We start from the raw sequence: 17,373 nt of genomic DNA, 5'->3' as shown, positions 1-17,373 counted from the left end.
AAAGGTTTAGGATGCTTGTGTGTGTGTGTGTGTGTGTGTGCGTGCGTGCACGCATGTGTGTTTTAAAGAAATCAAGATGTTGAAAATGATTATCTTTAAAGTTACTGTCTTCTAAATAAGAGCTGTACTTGCATCATTTGTCAAAGTATTCTCTAAGGTGAGACATCAAATAAAATTTGAGTCAAATTTGGGGCGCCTGGGTGGCTCAGTCGTTAAGCGTCTGCCTTCGGCTCAGGTCATGGTCCCAGGGTCCTGGGATCGAGCCCCGCATCGGGCTCCCTGCTCAGCGGGAAGCCTGCTTCTCCCTCTCCCACTCCCTCTGCTTGTGTTCCCTCTCTCGCTGTGTTTCTCTCTGTCAAATAAAATCTTTAAAAAAAAAAAAAAAAAAAAAAAAAAAAAAATTTGAGTCAAATTTACAAGACATATAAAGCTCATTCTGTTTTAGCAAAAACTGGAGTTTAACAATTTCAAATAACTAAAATAAGTGTAAAGGGCTTTCAAAGCAAGCATCATGACCTGAGTTATTCCTAAGCATGGATTCACAGTATAGAATCAATGGTTCTGTCTTGGCACATTTTCCTTAGGGGAATCTAATATGGAAATTTACCCATTCATTTTCTAGAGTCTACAATGGCAATCTTTAGTATGCATCTGTAGCTAAGAAAGTGCCAAACCACACACCACAGGCAAATAGCCAACTTAGCAACCAAGGTCTAACACAGGACTTGGCACACAGGAATTATTGAAAAAATATTTTTGGACTACAGAGATCTCTACTAATATGCCAAGTACATTCAAGTCTGAGGGGAAAAAGTAAAAAGAAGAAAATTTCAAATGGTAGAATGAACTTTCATGTTCATATAAATTTATTTCACACCATAAACTGGCTCCACAAGTAATATTATTTCCAAACCAGTAACATTTTTTATGTTCCCCTCCAAAGGCATATATAAGATAATCAAGAAGGCTCAATTTTAGGGAAAATAAATGATTTTAAAAAAGTATTGGTCTTTGCTTATGCCTCTAATCACACTACTATAGAAGAATAGGATATATAATGTTATGTAATTACCATATTCTTAAATCATAATCTACTGTAATTCTCTATTTAAATATAGAAAAGGGAAAGAAAAATATCATCTACAGTAATAATATTCAGACAGCCACCACTTAGTAAATTTCCTTACAGTCATTTTTCTTTGTATAGTTATTACTTTTACATGATTGTGATCATACTGTATGAATACTTTTGTATCCATTTTTTCCAATAAATATTACATTGAGATTCTGCTGTATAATTAAGAGAATATCAAATTCAAAGTCAAACAATATGTACAAGTCATAGGAATTCTGGCCTTCACTCAATCTCCAAGTTCCCTCCATTTATTTAATAGGTGTTTACTACAGATGCCTATTTTCTGCCACATGGGGGGCTGAAATATATAAAGAAAACTAAGCCAGAGTTCTTATTCTTCAAGGTTCTCAACTCAGCAATTACCTTCTGCCTTTATAAAAAATGGGCTTATCTATGTGAGTTTAAAGGTAATGAGAAAATACTCAAAATTTGGCTATTTTTAACTTCACTCTTTTGAGGAAAATTGCTATGTACACAAAGATTTATCTCAGACAACAACTGAGGTTTTCCACATTTGATATGGCTGTATTCTTATCTTACAGGTGAAAGAGCTGCAATTCTTTTACTCATTTTATGACATGTATTTTCAACATTTATTGCAATTAGTACTCTTTATTGGTCTTGAGATCATTTGTGTTTTAGAAGCCAATATAAGAGATTTCATTTCCTCAAGATGTAAATTTCCAGATTATTCATCATACTTCTCCCCCATCCTACCTATTTGCATGATGTATTTGTTTATGTGCAGGTAAACAATCACAGCCTAGAGGTAGAGGATGTAAGGCAACTGGAATGATCCACATGCACCTGGAACTATTTGCACTATATGCAAAATATAACAGTTGTATCTGACTTTACTTCTCTAGAAAAACTTAAGCCCTCCTTGTTGGTAATTTCCTTTGCTATTTTCCAGTTCAGTCTAGTTGCCTAAATGGTGTCTCAAGGAATAAAATAAGAAAACAAGCTAGTGAGTCATAATTTCAAAACCTCTGAAATACACCTCAAGTGGTAATGAGTGGCAGCTGCACTTAACAGTCAGAAAATCCATCCTCTATTTGAGGATCCGCCACTTACTAGTCATGTGAGTATTAGCAAGTTGTCATTAACGTGAGCCTCAGTTTTCTTATCCATAAAATAGGGTCGGCAATACTCTCACCATACTTAGAGCATTACTGCATTACTGTTGCAACTCAAATCTTTGTAAAAATATAAAACACTACCTAAGTGTTGGGAATTAAGTCTAAAGATCATTAATTTATAACCAATTCCTAAAAAGCTCAGTATAATCAAGTTTTATTTTTTGAAAGGCTCTGTCTGTTCCCTTACATTTACTTATACGTTGTCATAAAAGTTTTTAGAAGGAAGGTATTGTGTTTTTCAGAAAGATAGCACCTGTAGTTTGTTGAAAGGGGTGGTGCTGTTACCAAGGAGCTGTGGGAAGAAGGCTCCAGAGACATGTTTAGGAAAGAGAAAAAGAGAACTAGGGCAGCAAAACAAATTGGACAGTAACTTGAGTTCCTCTTATTTTCAGACTGGGTTTAATGTGGAGACATGCCTACTATTCTATGTCTCTACACAGAGAACCTAAAAAGCTGATAGGATGTAGGTCTTTCAGAGTATTCCAATAGTTTTAGCGCTTTAGGTGGGAAAGAGTCACTAATGATTTTAACCCTTGGAGACTAAAATGATTTTGTTTGCCTATGTTTTTCCATTAATAAGACAGCTAGCTAGGTCCCTAATTGCATATGTTTATATCAGACCTCCCAGGAAGCAGGAATCTACCTACTATCACTGAAAATAACACCAGTACAGGAACTACTGTCTCCAAAGATCTAGCAAGCAGTAAAAAACAATACTTTGATATGTTATGTTTTGCTACTATCCTACAGAAAATACACATGCTTTATTAACAACTGAGTGGAGAATTACTCTGCCTCAACTGAAACTTACATGGAGTGGGGGGAATCTCTGTCTTAATGTACTTATTTTGACCAGTAAAAGCACTATCAGATTCTAGTATCAGAGTCCCAAGGCACCATGAATCAACAGATATAGTATAGATTCTCTCAAATAAAATAAAAATAGCAGCTGCCTCCCTAGCCTGAATACCTACCATGAGTCTGTCAAAAATTCTTTTTAACCCCTTGCTCCTTCTTTTTTTCACTTAACTCTCTGTCCCCTTAGCACATACCTGTCTCTCTCCTTCTCCCCCTCCCCTTCTCTCTCTCTTTACTACATCATAGTATTCCATTATGTAGATGTACCCTAGTTTCTTCAAATACTCCCTAATTGCTGGACATTTGTTTGTTTCTAATCTTTTGCTATTATGTACAATCTTCAATGAATACTATGTTTACTTGGGTTGAACCCATCCACAGAATAGATTTCTAAAAGTGACCTTGCTTGGTCAAAGGGCAAAATGCATCTGTAATTTTAGTAGATAGTGCCAGTTTCTGTTCCATAGGGGTTGTGCCATTTTGCACTCCCACCAAATGTGTAAGTACTTATTTCCTGAAGACCATTTATAAAAACACATATGCCTGGATTCCACCCCCAAATTCTGACTCAGTAGATAAGGGGTCAGGCCTGAGCAGGCCTATCTTGAAAAGGCTCTCCAAACAGCATATCCCTAGTTGAGAATCCATTCTACAAAGTACTCTAGTCTTGTTTACATTGTTCAAATCCAAAAGAAAATCAGACTTAAATCTTTACCCTTCACGGTTTATACCCCATGTCACTCATTCAATAAATATTTTTTGAATACCTATTATGTGCTGTTCATTCTAGATGTCGAGGATATAAAGATAAATAATAGTATCTATCATTGGAGTTTGCAGGGTCTATCAACGAGAGACATCAATATATAACTAAGAGATAATGTACAAGCATAATGTTAGAGATTTACATAGAATTTTATGGGAATACTGAAGAGGGGTACTTCATCCTGACAGAATGCCAGAGGAGTCTTCTTGAAGGAGGTGCTCCTAGAGCTGAGTAGGAATTAACCAGGTGAAAAGAGGAAGTGGTATACAAGGAGAGGGCATTCTAGGTAGAAAACAACATAAGCAAAGTTAGGAAGAAAGAGACACAAGGGATGTGGATGTGGATGTACCTGGTAATATTTCATATTGCTAAAGTATAAAATACAATAGAGTAGTATGCAATAGGTTGCAAAAGTGGACAGAGATCAGATCACTGGACATGTATTATATCATGTTAAGATGCTTGACCTTATTCTATAGGCAAAGAAAATCACTCATGGGTTTTGAAGTTGGGAGTGACATGATCATATTGTTGTTTTAGAATTATGGACAATGGACTGAAAGGGCACATAACTGGAAAAAGAAAGAACAGTCAGGAAACTGGTATAGTAACTCAGGGGAAGGCTTGAATTAGGACAGGGATTAAGGAGAGAATGGACTGAAGGAACCTTAAGAGGTAAAATGAACAAAATGTAGATATTACATAGGGGTGGAGGTAAATAAAGGAATGATTTCAACGTATTATCAAACCATTCCCAGCAAAGCACTGGATTTAAGCTATTTTTTCAGCAGCAGTGATAGGTTTACACTGGTTCAGTCATATTCTCTCACTTGGTCTTGATATTTGTATGGCCAGGGATAGATGTATGGGGCCCAGCAAAATGCTCAGGGGGAACTGGCGAGCTCCTTCTTTAGCATCATGTTCTAATCAGCTAAGTAAAGCAACCACAGGCAACCCCAACAGGCAAACATAACATTACATGGTCTTATCTCTGATGCACCCTTTCTTTTTTTTAATTTATTTTTATTTATTTTTTATTGTTTTTCGAGAGAAGGAGAGGGGGAGAGAGATTCTTAAGCAGGCTCTACGCCCAGCCCGGACATCGATGCAGGGCTTGATCTCATGACCCTGAGATCATGACCTGAGCCAAAATCAGGAGTCAGACGCTTACCTGACTCAGCCTCCCAGGCACCCCTCTGATGTACCCTTTCTTACAATAACTCCTATACTGGTGAGGCTCTTGACTCCATTTTTCTCTATGCCTGTGAAGTCAGTGACCAAGGTAATTGCTGACAATATAAATAACTGCTAGTACAGGGAACAATGTGTGGTTGAGGGGCAGCAGCATGAACAGCTGCTTTCCCAAAACTTAATCCAAAGCCAAGCTTCACAATACTAGCAATGCATTTTGGGCAAGCCTACAGTTCTGCCACCAAATAAGGTCAATCTCTGGAGTTGAGAAGATATGGGGAGAGTCCCCTCTGAACCCTTCCCATTCCCCTGATTTATGCAAGTATAATGGTCCTGTGAGAACGGACCAGGAGAAGGTTGGGTGTAATCCATACTAACCCTGGTACTTGTCTTCTTCTCAGAGTTCCTAAATACAAACTGAAAGGAAACCAAAACCTAAAAATCATCAGATGAAAACAAGTTCACTGTTTAAAGAGTCCATGAATGAAACACACACACACACAAACACACAAATACACACACAAAGAGTAACACCAAGGCTTACCTTTCTTTTGTCTTCATCTGTTGATTCAAATTTGAAAGTAGCCCTATGCTGAGGGGGAAAAAAAGGGAAACAATGTCATTTTAAATACACAGATTTTTAATTTTGGTTATGTTTAAAAACATATCTGTAAAAATGTTGCCTTCCTACGTTGTTTCAACACTCATATTAAAGGAAGATAGGCATGTAAGTAAATAATTATAAAGCAGTGTGAAAGACTACAGCTGTGGGGAGCCTGGGTGGCTCTCAGTCATTAAGCGTTTGCCTTCAGCTCAGGTCATGATCCCAGGGTGCTGGGATCAAGCCCCGCATCGGGCTCCCTGCTCCGCGGGGAGCCTGCTTCTCCCTCTCCCTCTCCCCCTGCTTGTGTTCCCTCTCTCACTGTGTCTCCCTCTGTCAAATAAATAAATAAAATCTTTAAAAAAAAAAGAAAGAAAGAAAGACTACAACAGAAAAACAGACAAAAGAACGGAGTACCAAGCCACTAACTCTGCCTGAGGAAATCTGGAATGCTTTGCACAAAGTATAGGGCATTTGAGCTGGATATTGGAGGATGAGTAGGAGTTTGCCAGGAGGCAAATGGAAAGCATTCTAAGGACAGAAACAAAGGCTCAGATGTGTGAAATGGTATGATGTATTTGTGAAATAAACAGGTCTGTCAGAGTGAAATACAGGACACATGTGAGGGGATGAGGGAGTGGAGAAAGAGGAGAATGGAAAAGTAAATTGGACAGAAATTTGGAAGGGTCTTCCAGTATTGCTAAGACCCAATGTTGCTTTCTTTTTCACATGCAGTTAGAAATAATCAGAGAATTGCAGACAGGAAAGAAATTTGATAGACTGGTATTTCAGAAAAGTAATTCTTTAAAAATTAAGGTTTAAATTATGGCTCTACCACTAACTAGTTGAGCAAGTAACAAAATCTCTATCACTGGATTTCTCTTGTGAAAAGAGGTGGTACCTAGTTCACAGAGCTGCTGTGAGGGTTAAAATAGCTAAGGCATATAACCTACCATCTCAGTGCCTGGCGCTGAGTAAACACTCAGTAAATATAAGGATTATAATGATGATAATGCCAATGATATCGACAAAAAAATAATTAGAAGAGAACAGAGTGTCATGACTCTCCAAATGATTGGCAACACTGTATTTTCCACTCTGTAGCTAAAACAGAGGACAGAGTAAGTTACCTTGCCCACTGTCACAGAAACAGTGATAGTACCCAAAAACAGAGCACAAAACTTCTCATTCTCTTTCTCAAGTTTTATTCAGGAGAACCAAGTGCTCTTATGAATCCTAAGTTTTCCTTTAAAAAATCTCCACTGAACATCTCTGCCCTTCTTTTGTATTTTTCTCATTGGCCACACTGACATTTATTGGCAACTCATCAGGAGTTGCCAAAGCACTAAAGATATCATCATTACAGGTGGTTCTGTGTTGTCAGCTTTGTAGAAGAAGCAATTTTTGAAATTAAATGAGATGGAGAAATGCTGACAGAGAAGCAGTTCTTAATTTAAGAAATGGTCAGGGGGAAGACTTAGAGGTAAGAGAGAAGGGCTGTTTGAAGAAACTCAAGAGAGGCTGCCTCACATACGGTTTGCAAAACAATTAAAATGGATGATGTCAGGTGGTAAGAAGGGCTTGAATTTAAAAATTTATACCTGAACTGCCAGATAGGTGACAGGCAACTAAAGGAAGACTCTGAGGGAGGTGTGAACGGTAGAGCATTCTGGAAGAATATTTTGGGCAGCTGCTTACAGGCCAGATCAAAGGAGGGCAAGATTGAAGACATAAAGCCTTCTAAGAAATGGGCATCAATAATCCAGGTGTGATATTGCTGGCAGCAGTATAAACTGACATAAACTCTAAAAGTGAAAGTAATTCGGCAACATATACTAGAAAACATAAAAATATTTATGTTTTCTTTTATCTTCATCTGTTGAAGATGACCCATCTTCAACATCCTTTGACCCAGAACTTCTATACTCCTAGGAATTTATCCTAATGAAATCATTCAAAAGGAGAGAAAAATTATATACGTAAGCATATTCACTGCAGTGTGATCTAATATTATGGAAGAAAGAAAGAGACGAGCTGAATATCCAATAACAGGAGACGGATGAAATAAACTGCTGTGCATCCACCTGATAAAATATTATATTGCAATTAAACCAAAAGATGGCTAAAAATCTCTGTAACAACATGGAAAATTACTTATAATGGCATCAGATGGAAAAATAGTAAAACACCAAGCTAGATGTCTCTTATACAGCACCTGCATAAGTATATGGATGCATTCGAACAAAGGCTTGAGTGTTAAAATGCAAAAATAAAAGCAACTGTACAGCGGTGGTAGGATTTCTGGTGAGGTCTGACAAAATTCATTGTTGGTATATTATTTTTATAATCAAAAAGGAAGTTTAAAAAATAAAAGATAAATGAATAAATGAACAAGGAAAGAAAGAAAAGAGAAAGGAAGAACAAGTTGTAAGTCTGAAGTCTATAATGCAGGAATTTATAGTGAGGTTTAATAAAAACTAACTTTAGATAGAGAAGCAGCAGACATCAGGCTAAGGTTGTAAACTGAAGCTTAATAAAAATCCAATACAAATGAAAATAAATTGCAGAGACCAAGAAAGTTGATTTTGTTGCCATTATATGTGAAATATTAAATCCATAAATTATCTGGAATAAATGAACCTAGTTGCCAATATAATGGTTCTCCTAAACTTTTTCTGGCATTTGTGGTAAAGGAGCAGAGAAAGAAATCACCTTTTGGAAAGACCCTCATTAAGTTATAAAAATATCTTTTAAACAGTTTCTACATAGAATTTATCTTTTAAGGTGATAATTTAGAGTAGTACCAAGGACTAAATTTTCTGTTGCTTTTAAATGCAAGGCTGATCCGGTCATAAAACCACAACATTAAAAAAGAAAGAAAGAATAGCTTTCAAAAGCCCTAACACAAGGGCTTAATTTAATTAGAAAATATACTGGCATGTGAGGCAATACAAATTGAATTTTGAATGTGCCAATCTATTCAGAAGCTCAGCCCTCTAAGACTGTTTAGATCCAAAGATGTTGGCTTCTCTAAGGCTGGTTTCTTTTACACAACTTAGATTGTACCTAATCTATTCAGTACTTCTAGCTCTTATTCTATACCCTTTCTAAGGCTGAAAGGGAAGGGAAGGGGAGCCAGCATTTCTGGCTGTAAATACCTTTATAGCACCGCTAGCCAACAGTCAACCACCTCACCTTCTTTATATGCTTAATTTCCAGATGAACAGGAGCAACAAGTCAAATATAAACTAAAGAGTAAAACCATTGTTCAGTTTAGAGACCAAGTAAACTAGGAACAGCTCAGTGACACACCAGACTTAAGAGGACTCCTCCACATAGGTTTTATATCCTATGAGTAGGCTCTAAAAAGCTCAGGCTCAGCAGTCAGACAGCACTGGGTTTGAGTACAGTCCAGCTGTTTACTAAAAGTGTGACCTTGGTCAAGTTATTCAACTTTACTACCTGTCAGAGTTTCCTTATCTTTTATGTATGGCACCTTGCACATAGCAGGTGTTCAGTAAGTGGCCACTACTGCTATTATAGCATGGCCTATGATGTGGCATCTAGCCAAATACTGACCTATTAGAGAACTAGGAGCTATTTCACATTTTAGAAGATACACTCAAACAGTACTCATACAAGGGAATTAGCCTACTGGGGTGGTGTGTGTATGTGTGTGTATGTGTGTGTGTTGTGCTGTGTTTCATGAATAGAGATTATTCCTAGAACTAAATGCCAGAGATTATATAATCCAGTCTGGAAACAAGAACAAGGTATAACAAAGGAACAGCTCACTAAACATGCTCCTCTGCAAAAATCTGTGGAATGAGCTCAAAGAGTCAGAACTCCACCTCAAAGTGGAAAGCAAAAAGTCCTCTGACCTGGTCCAGCATATTTACATACTCTTTTCAAATGTGTAGCCTGTATTTCTAGAACTGTCTCAATATTAGGTCCCTATCAATCAGGTCCTTCTAGCACATAAATGAAGACCTCACAGCGATCAGTACCATTTTCCTCTCTTATGAGGACTACTCTTGGGAGACCTACCTACTTGCCTGTATCTTAGATAATTTTTATCTTTAATTTGGTCATAAATTTGCCCTACTTCCAAAATGGAATCCTGTTGGAGATTGCTATGGGGTAATCATAAGCCCAGGTAGTCTCTATGGCCACTAAGCCATCTCTCTATCATCATAATTGATGACTCTAGGCCTCAGTTTCTTCACCTATTAACTGAAGGGGACAGATCTAATTACCTTTGAGATTCCTTCTAGTCTAAATATCGTCTGATTCAAGGAGCTACTGCACATCTCGGGGCCCTTGATCACTGTTTGTTCTGATAATCATAATGATGGCAACCAATCTCTCTACTATATATATATAAATTTTTAAGATTTCATTTATTTATTTTGACAGAGAGAGAGAGAGAGCGCGCGTGCGAGCATGAGCTGGGGCCGGGGGTGGGGGGAAGGGAAGGGGCAGAGGGAGAAGCAGACTCCCCACTGAGCAAGGAGCCCAATGCAGGACCACAAGAAGGAGGCAGGGTTAGAGTTATGTAGCCACAAGCCAAAGGTGGAAGCTGCAAAGGAAAGATTCTCCCCTAGACCCTTCAGAGGGAGCAGGACCCTGCTGACACCTTGATTTTGGATTTCTGGCCTCCAGAACACTGAAAGAGTAAATTTCAGTTGTTTCAGGCTACCAAGTTTGTGGTAATTTGTAATAGCAGACCTGGAAAACTAATACATTCTATTTACATTTATTGTGATAAATAGCACAGTTGGGTTTATTTATATTTAAACATCTCTTTTTGTGTTTTGTTTACCATCTTTTTTTAAAAAAAGATTTTATTTATTTATTTGAGAAAGAGAGTGAATAAGAGAGAGAGAGAGCAGAAGCGGGAGAAGGGGCAGAGGAAGAAGGAGAAGCAGACTCCCTGCTGAATAGGGAACCCAATGTGGGGCTTGATCCCAGGACCCTAGGATCATGACCTGAGCTGAAGGCAGAAGCTTAACCAACTGAGCCACCCAGGCAGCCCTCTACTAAATCTGTTATCAGAACAGGCCTTGAAGGAGGAGGAGAAGGAGCCTGGACAACCTATATTAGAACAATCCATATGTCCCATAATTAATAGCTCATTCTATAACTGGAGCGGAGGTGATTAGGACCAAACAGTAACCAAAGGAAGTAGTGTATTGGTCCTGAAAACCTTTTTCTCTTCTGTGCTCAAAAACACAGAATAGACAGGGTAAAGGCAAATGACCTTGCAAAAAGAGCCTGGATATGGAATCTAAAGACTAGGTCTGCCACTTCTAGCTATGTGCCCTTGAGCCCACAGATAGTCACTTTGTCTTTCTGAACCTCAATTTCCTATTCCCCGCCAAAAGAGAATACTTGTATCTCCCTCATAAGTTTTAATGTAAGAGAATTATATGTGATGACATGTGAAAATGCTTGGGATAGATAATACGTAGTACATAGCAAGCACTCAGTAAAGGTTAACAGGTGAATTGAGACAAATGAAGAAGAACAACCATTCTTCCTGTTTTTTAATACTTTCCTATGCTGGGTCAACTTGCATTATGTCCTTGAGAAACAGACAAGTTTCATTTTTTCTGGGATAGATGGCTCTTCCCTCTCCCCAGAATAACAAGGGTCAGTGAATGAAGGAAGAAGGCTTGAAAATTAGTCTCAGTAATACAGTAGAAATTAGATGTTGTTACCTGGAGCCAGATAGGTAACTGTGCTCTAAACATGGTACAACGTATTTTGCTACCCATTAGAAAATGTAAGGGTCAAGGAAAAAGAGAAAGGATGGAGTATATTCCCTCATTTTTTTTATCAGGCTACTTCAACTCAGTGCTACAGGTTTAACTCCTGCCTTTTTTGTTCAAAACTAACAGTTACAGGCTCTTCACTGCCAGGCACTGTTACAAGGGCTGTAGACATATAACTCATTTAATCCTGACAACAAACCTATGATGTAGGTACTATTATTGTCCCTGTTGGACAGGTGAGGAAACTGAGGCACAACAAAGTTATATAATTTGTCCTAGGCCACATGGATGGTAAGTTGAAGATCAGAGTCCAGGCGGTCTGGCTCCAGAGCCTGCGCTCTGGCCACAGGATCTCTTGAGTACCTTGATCATTAGAACTATAACTCACTGAGTAAAAGCCTCCTAGGTACACTGTGCTCAGTGTACAGCATTAAACTTCAGTTAATTTAAGACGCATGATAACTTAGGTAATGTTATCCCTATTTTACAGATAAGGAAGCCAAGACTCAGGCTTAAAATAACATCCATAGCCATGAAGCCAATAAAAGGCAGATTTGAACCAAGATTTATCTGACTCTAAATTCTACCTTCTTTCCAGTATCTGGAGGGAACAGCCCATTAAACATGCTCCTCTGCAGAAATCTATGGAATGAACTCAAAGAGTCAGAACTCCACCCCAAAGTGGAAAGCAAAAGGAAAAAGTCCTCTTACATGGTCCAGGATATATACATACCCTACTCAAATGTGTGATGTGTTTCTAGAACTGTCCCAAGTTCTAGCTTTATTAGAGAAATAAAGTAGCATAGAGAACCTCCTCCCCCAAATAACGAACCAGTCGCTTTCTCTGTACATCATTCATTTCCATTCTTGGTTAGACTCCTCGATGCCCCATAATCACCCCTTATTCTGAACATTTCTCAAATTGATTTTTCCAGATGAGGAAAATGAAGCACACGGTATTCAGCTACTTTTTCAGGGTTTCAAACTCCATATCCCATAGAGCTGGGCAATTTAATTCCACATCCCCATTTTTATTGCCAGACCACCACAATCATACTTCCCCTTCCTACTGATCTGCCTCCTAGGTCTCTCTTGCCTTGAGGGGTATAGCCCCACTGCCAACATGAACCTCAGCAATTTTCTTTGTATGCTAGCCCTACTATAATCAGTGTTAAACATGAGAGCTCTTTTCTGAAGGAGCTGACTGACCAGGTTCGAGTTAAGTCAGAGCATTATCAGGCGTGGCCCAAAAAGCACTTCAGGAATACCACCTTAAATAATATACACTGGGCATTACAACTTTACAAACATTCTCAGTGTGAAAGGGGAGCTGGAGATGTCCAGAACCTAAGCTCTGACAGCACTTGGCTAGGAGTGGTAAGTGGAAACCAACCTGGAGGGAGATCAAGGAGAGGAAGAGATAAATTCAAGGAATCCAATCTGGAGTTCTAATCAGTTTAGCCATGAAGGGAAGGAGAAATATTGAAGAAACTGGTAAGATGCAGTTGGAGGTTTTTCCTCCTCCCTTCCCTAGAGAAGAAAGTTCCTATTTATTGCTGGATATCTGGCATATAGTAATTGCAAAATAAATACTAGTTGATTCAACACTCTTTCTTTTGAAAATCAGTTGGTAGCTGCCTCAAATTCTTTTTGGAAAGGAGTTATAAATCATGTTAAATGAATATAATCTCTAAAATATGTACACCTATGCCTTAAATGAATTTCTCCTAAATTAGGCAGATATGCAACAGTAAAGCATATTAGAGAGTGAAGGAGCTAAGATACAAACAGAATTTAATCCATCCATACATCCTCCCAAAGAAAGCAGCATGGTACTGTAGAAAGAGCTGTCAGACAACCTAGACTCAAATCTCAGCCCCATCTCTCAATGACTGTGTGGACTTGAGGCAACATTATCCTAAATGTCGTTTGTGAAATGGGGAATACCACCACTTTCCTCACAGGGTTGTTGGGAAGATTAAATGGAAATGAAGGTGTTTTATTTCTGGATCTCCTCCACCCAGGGCAGAAATGGCACACTGGCAGCTCAATCATACAAAGTATAATAAAGTGCAGTGGTGGGGACATAACAAACACAGAAAGGGAAACTATGAGTGGAAGCTAGTGAAAGGAAGAAAAATGCTGTATCTAGGGTGAGACTTGGTGTTGAGTGTTTTCACAGGGGTGAGTAGTCAGTCATTTCTATAAAGTAGTCTTCTAAATGGAAGAATAAAGGTGTGGTATGCTACCTTTTGAAGTGAGCATGTAAAATTCCTGGAAGGAAAAGTAATGGAGAGCTAACGGTTCTTGGAGAAACATTCAGAGAAGTGGCTGGGATTTATAACAAGATACCTTTATACTGCAGAGTTGTAAAGTGGAAAGAACAATGAATGGTTTGAAGACCTAGGCTGGAATCCCAGCTCACAAGTATGACCTTGGGCAAGTTACTTAACCGATATAGAATCTCAATTACAAAACGAAGATAAAACCTCACAGGACTGCCGTTGAGATTAAATGAGATAATGGATGGGAAAGCTGTTAATGCGATACAAATAACAGGTATTATTCGGAGTCAGAATCTCTCTTCCTCCGCCCACTTAACAACATAGTACGTCCATGACCTTGGCATGATTTCAGTTCTTAGCGCCTCAGTCTTCTCATCTATAAAATGGGAAGGATGACACCATCTACCCTATAAACACTCTGAGAATCAAATTAGATCATACAGGAGACATCAAGCCTTGGAAAGTGTACAGTGCTATAGGTATACAAAGAACTGCCATCGTGGCTGATAGGTTTTATGCATATCGAGGGCCGTGTTTAAGCACGGAAACACGGATTTTTCATGCTATACAGGTGAGGAAGCCTCGCGTGCATTTCTGCATCCCAGAGTGGGGCACAGGGCACAGACGCACATCTACGGATTCCGGGGGTGTGACTTGCACGCTTGGGGAGAGGACCGTAGGACAGGCTGCTGGGCCGGAATCGGAGGAGTGGGCGCCAGGGTGGGGGCAGGGGGATGCAGGATGCACGGACGGGAAAGGCTGGGGGCACAAACACGCATGCCCAAGCCGGAAACGTTTTCGGGGAAGAGCAACGCGCATCCCCGGAATGAAGGGGGTTGGGAGGGATGCGATGTGCAAGCCCCGAGGGCGGCCCGGGGGTGCTCCACCGCACGCCCGGGGCCAGGGCTCTTTACCTTATCGCTGTAATCCCTCAGGACCCGCTCGATAGCCCCCGCCTCGCCGGCCCGGACGATGTAGAGGGCGCGCTCCTCATCCATGGCCGCAGGTGCGGGGGAGCCGCGGCCGCTCTGCGCGCCCAAGCCGCTGCCTCCAGGTAAACGCCTCGCGCCCCCGCTCGCTCGCTCGTTCCCAGCTTCCTTCCTTCCCTCCTTCCCTCCCTCCCTCCTGCCTCCAACCCGCCAGCCTCCGCCCGGGCAGGGCCGACGTCACCGCCCCTCAACTTTCACCCCGCGACGTCACGGTCCCCCAGCAACCGGCGCCTCGCGGCCGCCCCCGTCAAGGCCCAGGACTCGATAGAGCCCTGACGAGCGGCCCGAGGCGGGGCCAGGCCCGAGGCCTCGCTTACTCTCCTGCCTCTCCCTCCCTCGGAGAAGAGTACAGCCTTTTAAGTGGGCTCTTGCAGAGAGAACTGTTCTTCTCTCCTGACCCTCCTCTATGAATCATTCTCCTCAGCTGACGAGAGCGACCCGGCTCTTCCCCGCCCCTCTAAGAGCCAGCAGCTAAATGGACTACAATTCCCTGCGTTCGTTGGGGGCATTCCACTCTTCCATCTAATTTACTGGAGTGCCGAATGGCATGCCGGGATTAGTAGTCATCCAGCGGGAAAGACTTCCCGCCAAAGGCATGCTGGGAGCTGTGGTCCGGCCAGGGCCGGAAACGGGAGTCCCGGGGCCGCTTGAGGCCAGCGGCCAAGAGACCGTTAGGGGAGGGTGCAAGCGTCGGCTCTGCCTCCTTTTTGTTCCTATCGGAGCTGACTGTCCTGCTCTAGCCTTGGCTGGTCGGGCAGGTTGACAGTCGCGGAAACTGGCACCCCTTGGTGGGAACTGCCAAGCACCGGTTTAATTCCCTCTTTTTCTCGTTTAGCGGTTTCGGTCTCTTTGAAATTCTTTCCTTCCTCCCCTTGTTTGCGGTCATGTTATGTATTCAGCAGCAGTAATGTGGGAAATTGCAGGCAGTTATCTGGATAAAATGATTTTTTTTTTTTTTTTTTTTTTTTGCCTTAGTGATAGTCGCTGCCACGTCTCACGTGCCGCGGGGGTTCCAGACTCAGTGTTAGGTGGTCGCCATGCAGCTTCTGATTCTCACGACACGGAGATTTTTATGGAAGCAAAGGAACCCGGATAGGTTAAGTAATTTGCCCTAAGACACACAGCTGGTAAATGGGGAATTAGAGATTTAAATCCGGGTCTTTTCCCCAAAGGCGGCTGCTCTACACCCGCCAGTCGTGTAATAATACTGATGTTACTAGTGATAATAGTGGTGATGCGGAAAGTGAAGGAGAAGGAGGCTCACGTTTGCTAAGTGTTTACTATGTGCATTTTTTCTGTTCCATACTGCACCTGTGTCCTCTCAGTCGGTTTCTCACAAAGTCAACAGGTATTTGAGAACCTGTGGTTGTGCCTGGCACTGTTCAATAAAGTTCGGTACTGTTCAGGGTAGATACAGTGGGCCCCAAATAAAGTCCCTGCTCTTATGGAGCTTCCGTTCTAGTGCCTAATCCTATGAGGGAGGTACTGTTCTCATTTTAAGATGAGGAAACAGTCTTGGAGAGGTTAATAGATTAATTTACCAAGATTGGACAATTTGGAAACTGAACCTGAACTCAGAGTCTATGCTCTTTCTGCTCTCCCAAGCTATATGTTAGAGAGTGGGTGAATTTCCCAAGTAATTTTCAGTTCTATTCCAAGCAGCCTTTACCAAAAATCATCTTTGATGCCTCTTCTGCCCATGTCTACCTCCTGAGCTGCGCTGAAGAGGAACTAGAGGGGACAAAAATGTATTCATCTAATAATTACTGTATTTCCTCTATGTGTCAGATGCTGTGCTAGCTCTGGGAATTTGGAGATAAAAAATACAGAATCTAAGCTCATGGAGCCTTTGGGCTTTCTGTGGATTATACTTTTCATGCGGCAGACATTTATTGAGCATATTTGTTGAGGCAGGCACTGGAGTAGGTGCTGTGTCCATAATAAACGAATTCACAAAGATTTTAATCTATCTCTTGAAAAAGTACACTTCTTAGAGAGGTCACGGTATAATAAGCTACATTCCCTAGGTAATAGTAATATCTTGCAATTGTTTTTTAACAGTTTACAAAAAAACATTTTAATACACACTATCTTAATGGATCATTGAGGAAGGTATTGTTCCCATTTATAGATAAGAAGACAGGTTCCGATGAGCTAAGTAACAAGAGCTAGGGCTCAAACTGAGAGCTGTAAGGTAATGGTATTTGGGTGCCTACTCAGTGCCCAGTAGTGTATTCTGTGCCTTTTGGGTAACCATATATTTATTTTTGGAGCAAGGGCACCAGGACAGGATACTAACCAGCATAAAGTATCTGAGTTGAGATGTTTCTTTTACAGAATTTTTAAAAGACTTTATTTATTTGAGAGCAAGAGAGAGAGAGCATGAGCTCTGGAGAGGGGCAGAGGGAGAGGGAGAAACACACTCCCTGCTGAGCAGGCAGCCCGATGTGGGGCTTGATCCCAGGACCCCAAGATCATGACCTGAGCCACCCAGGTGCCCCAAGATGTTTCTTTTAAAGAGGGTCTTACACATGTGTTTGTAATGTCTGTTTACCAGAAATAGGCTTATGTTTTTAGGCTCTAACCCTATACTTCTAAAAAGAAATTTAAAAAATGTGAAACCACATCAATTAAC

General features: G+C 40.7%; 1 protein-coding gene and 1 long non-coding RNA gene across 6 annotated transcripts in view; one reads left to right on the top strand and one right to left on the bottom strand.

Moving 5' to 3' along the window:
• Positions 1-14,871, bottom strand: part of RIC8B (RIC8 guanine nucleotide exchange factor B) — a 98,364-nt gene extending 83,493 nt beyond the window's left edge. For 3 of the 5 annotated variants that reach the window (XR_004914431.2, XM_036083148.2, XM_078076517.1), the window contains exons 1-2: positions 14,664-14,871; positions 5,634-5,681 (exon numbers count right to left, since the gene is read on the bottom strand). Coding sequence is in view for 4 of the 5 variants with exons in the window: in XM_036083148.2 (XP_035939041.1) it covers positions 5,634-5,681; positions 14,664-14,747 (132 nt within the window). In the remaining variant the exon portion in view is untranslated. The remainder of the gene's footprint in view (positions 1-5,633; positions 5,682-14,663) is intronic. The other 2 variants (XM_036083147.2, XM_036083149.2) reach the window with 1 other exon arrangement.
• LOC144382412 (uncharacterized) overlaps positions 14,719-17,373 on the top strand; it is a 30,425-nt gene continuing 27,770 nt past the window's right edge. Inside the window, exon 1 of the long non-coding RNA XR_013449333.1 lies at positions 14,719-14,803. This is a non-coding gene — a long non-coding RNA (uncharacterized LOC144382412). The remainder of the gene's footprint in view (positions 14,804-17,373) is intronic.

Source organism: Halichoerus grypus, chromosome 6 (assembly GCF_964656455.1).
Source record: "Halichoerus grypus chromosome 6, mHalGry1.hap1.1, whole genome shotgun sequence".
In the NCBI taxonomy this organism is placed as follows: Eukaryota; Metazoa; Chordata; class Mammalia; order Carnivora; family Phocidae; genus Halichoerus; species Halichoerus grypus.
Note: the sequence above shows the minus strand (reverse complement) of the source record. Positions and strands in the feature narration are given on the sequence as shown.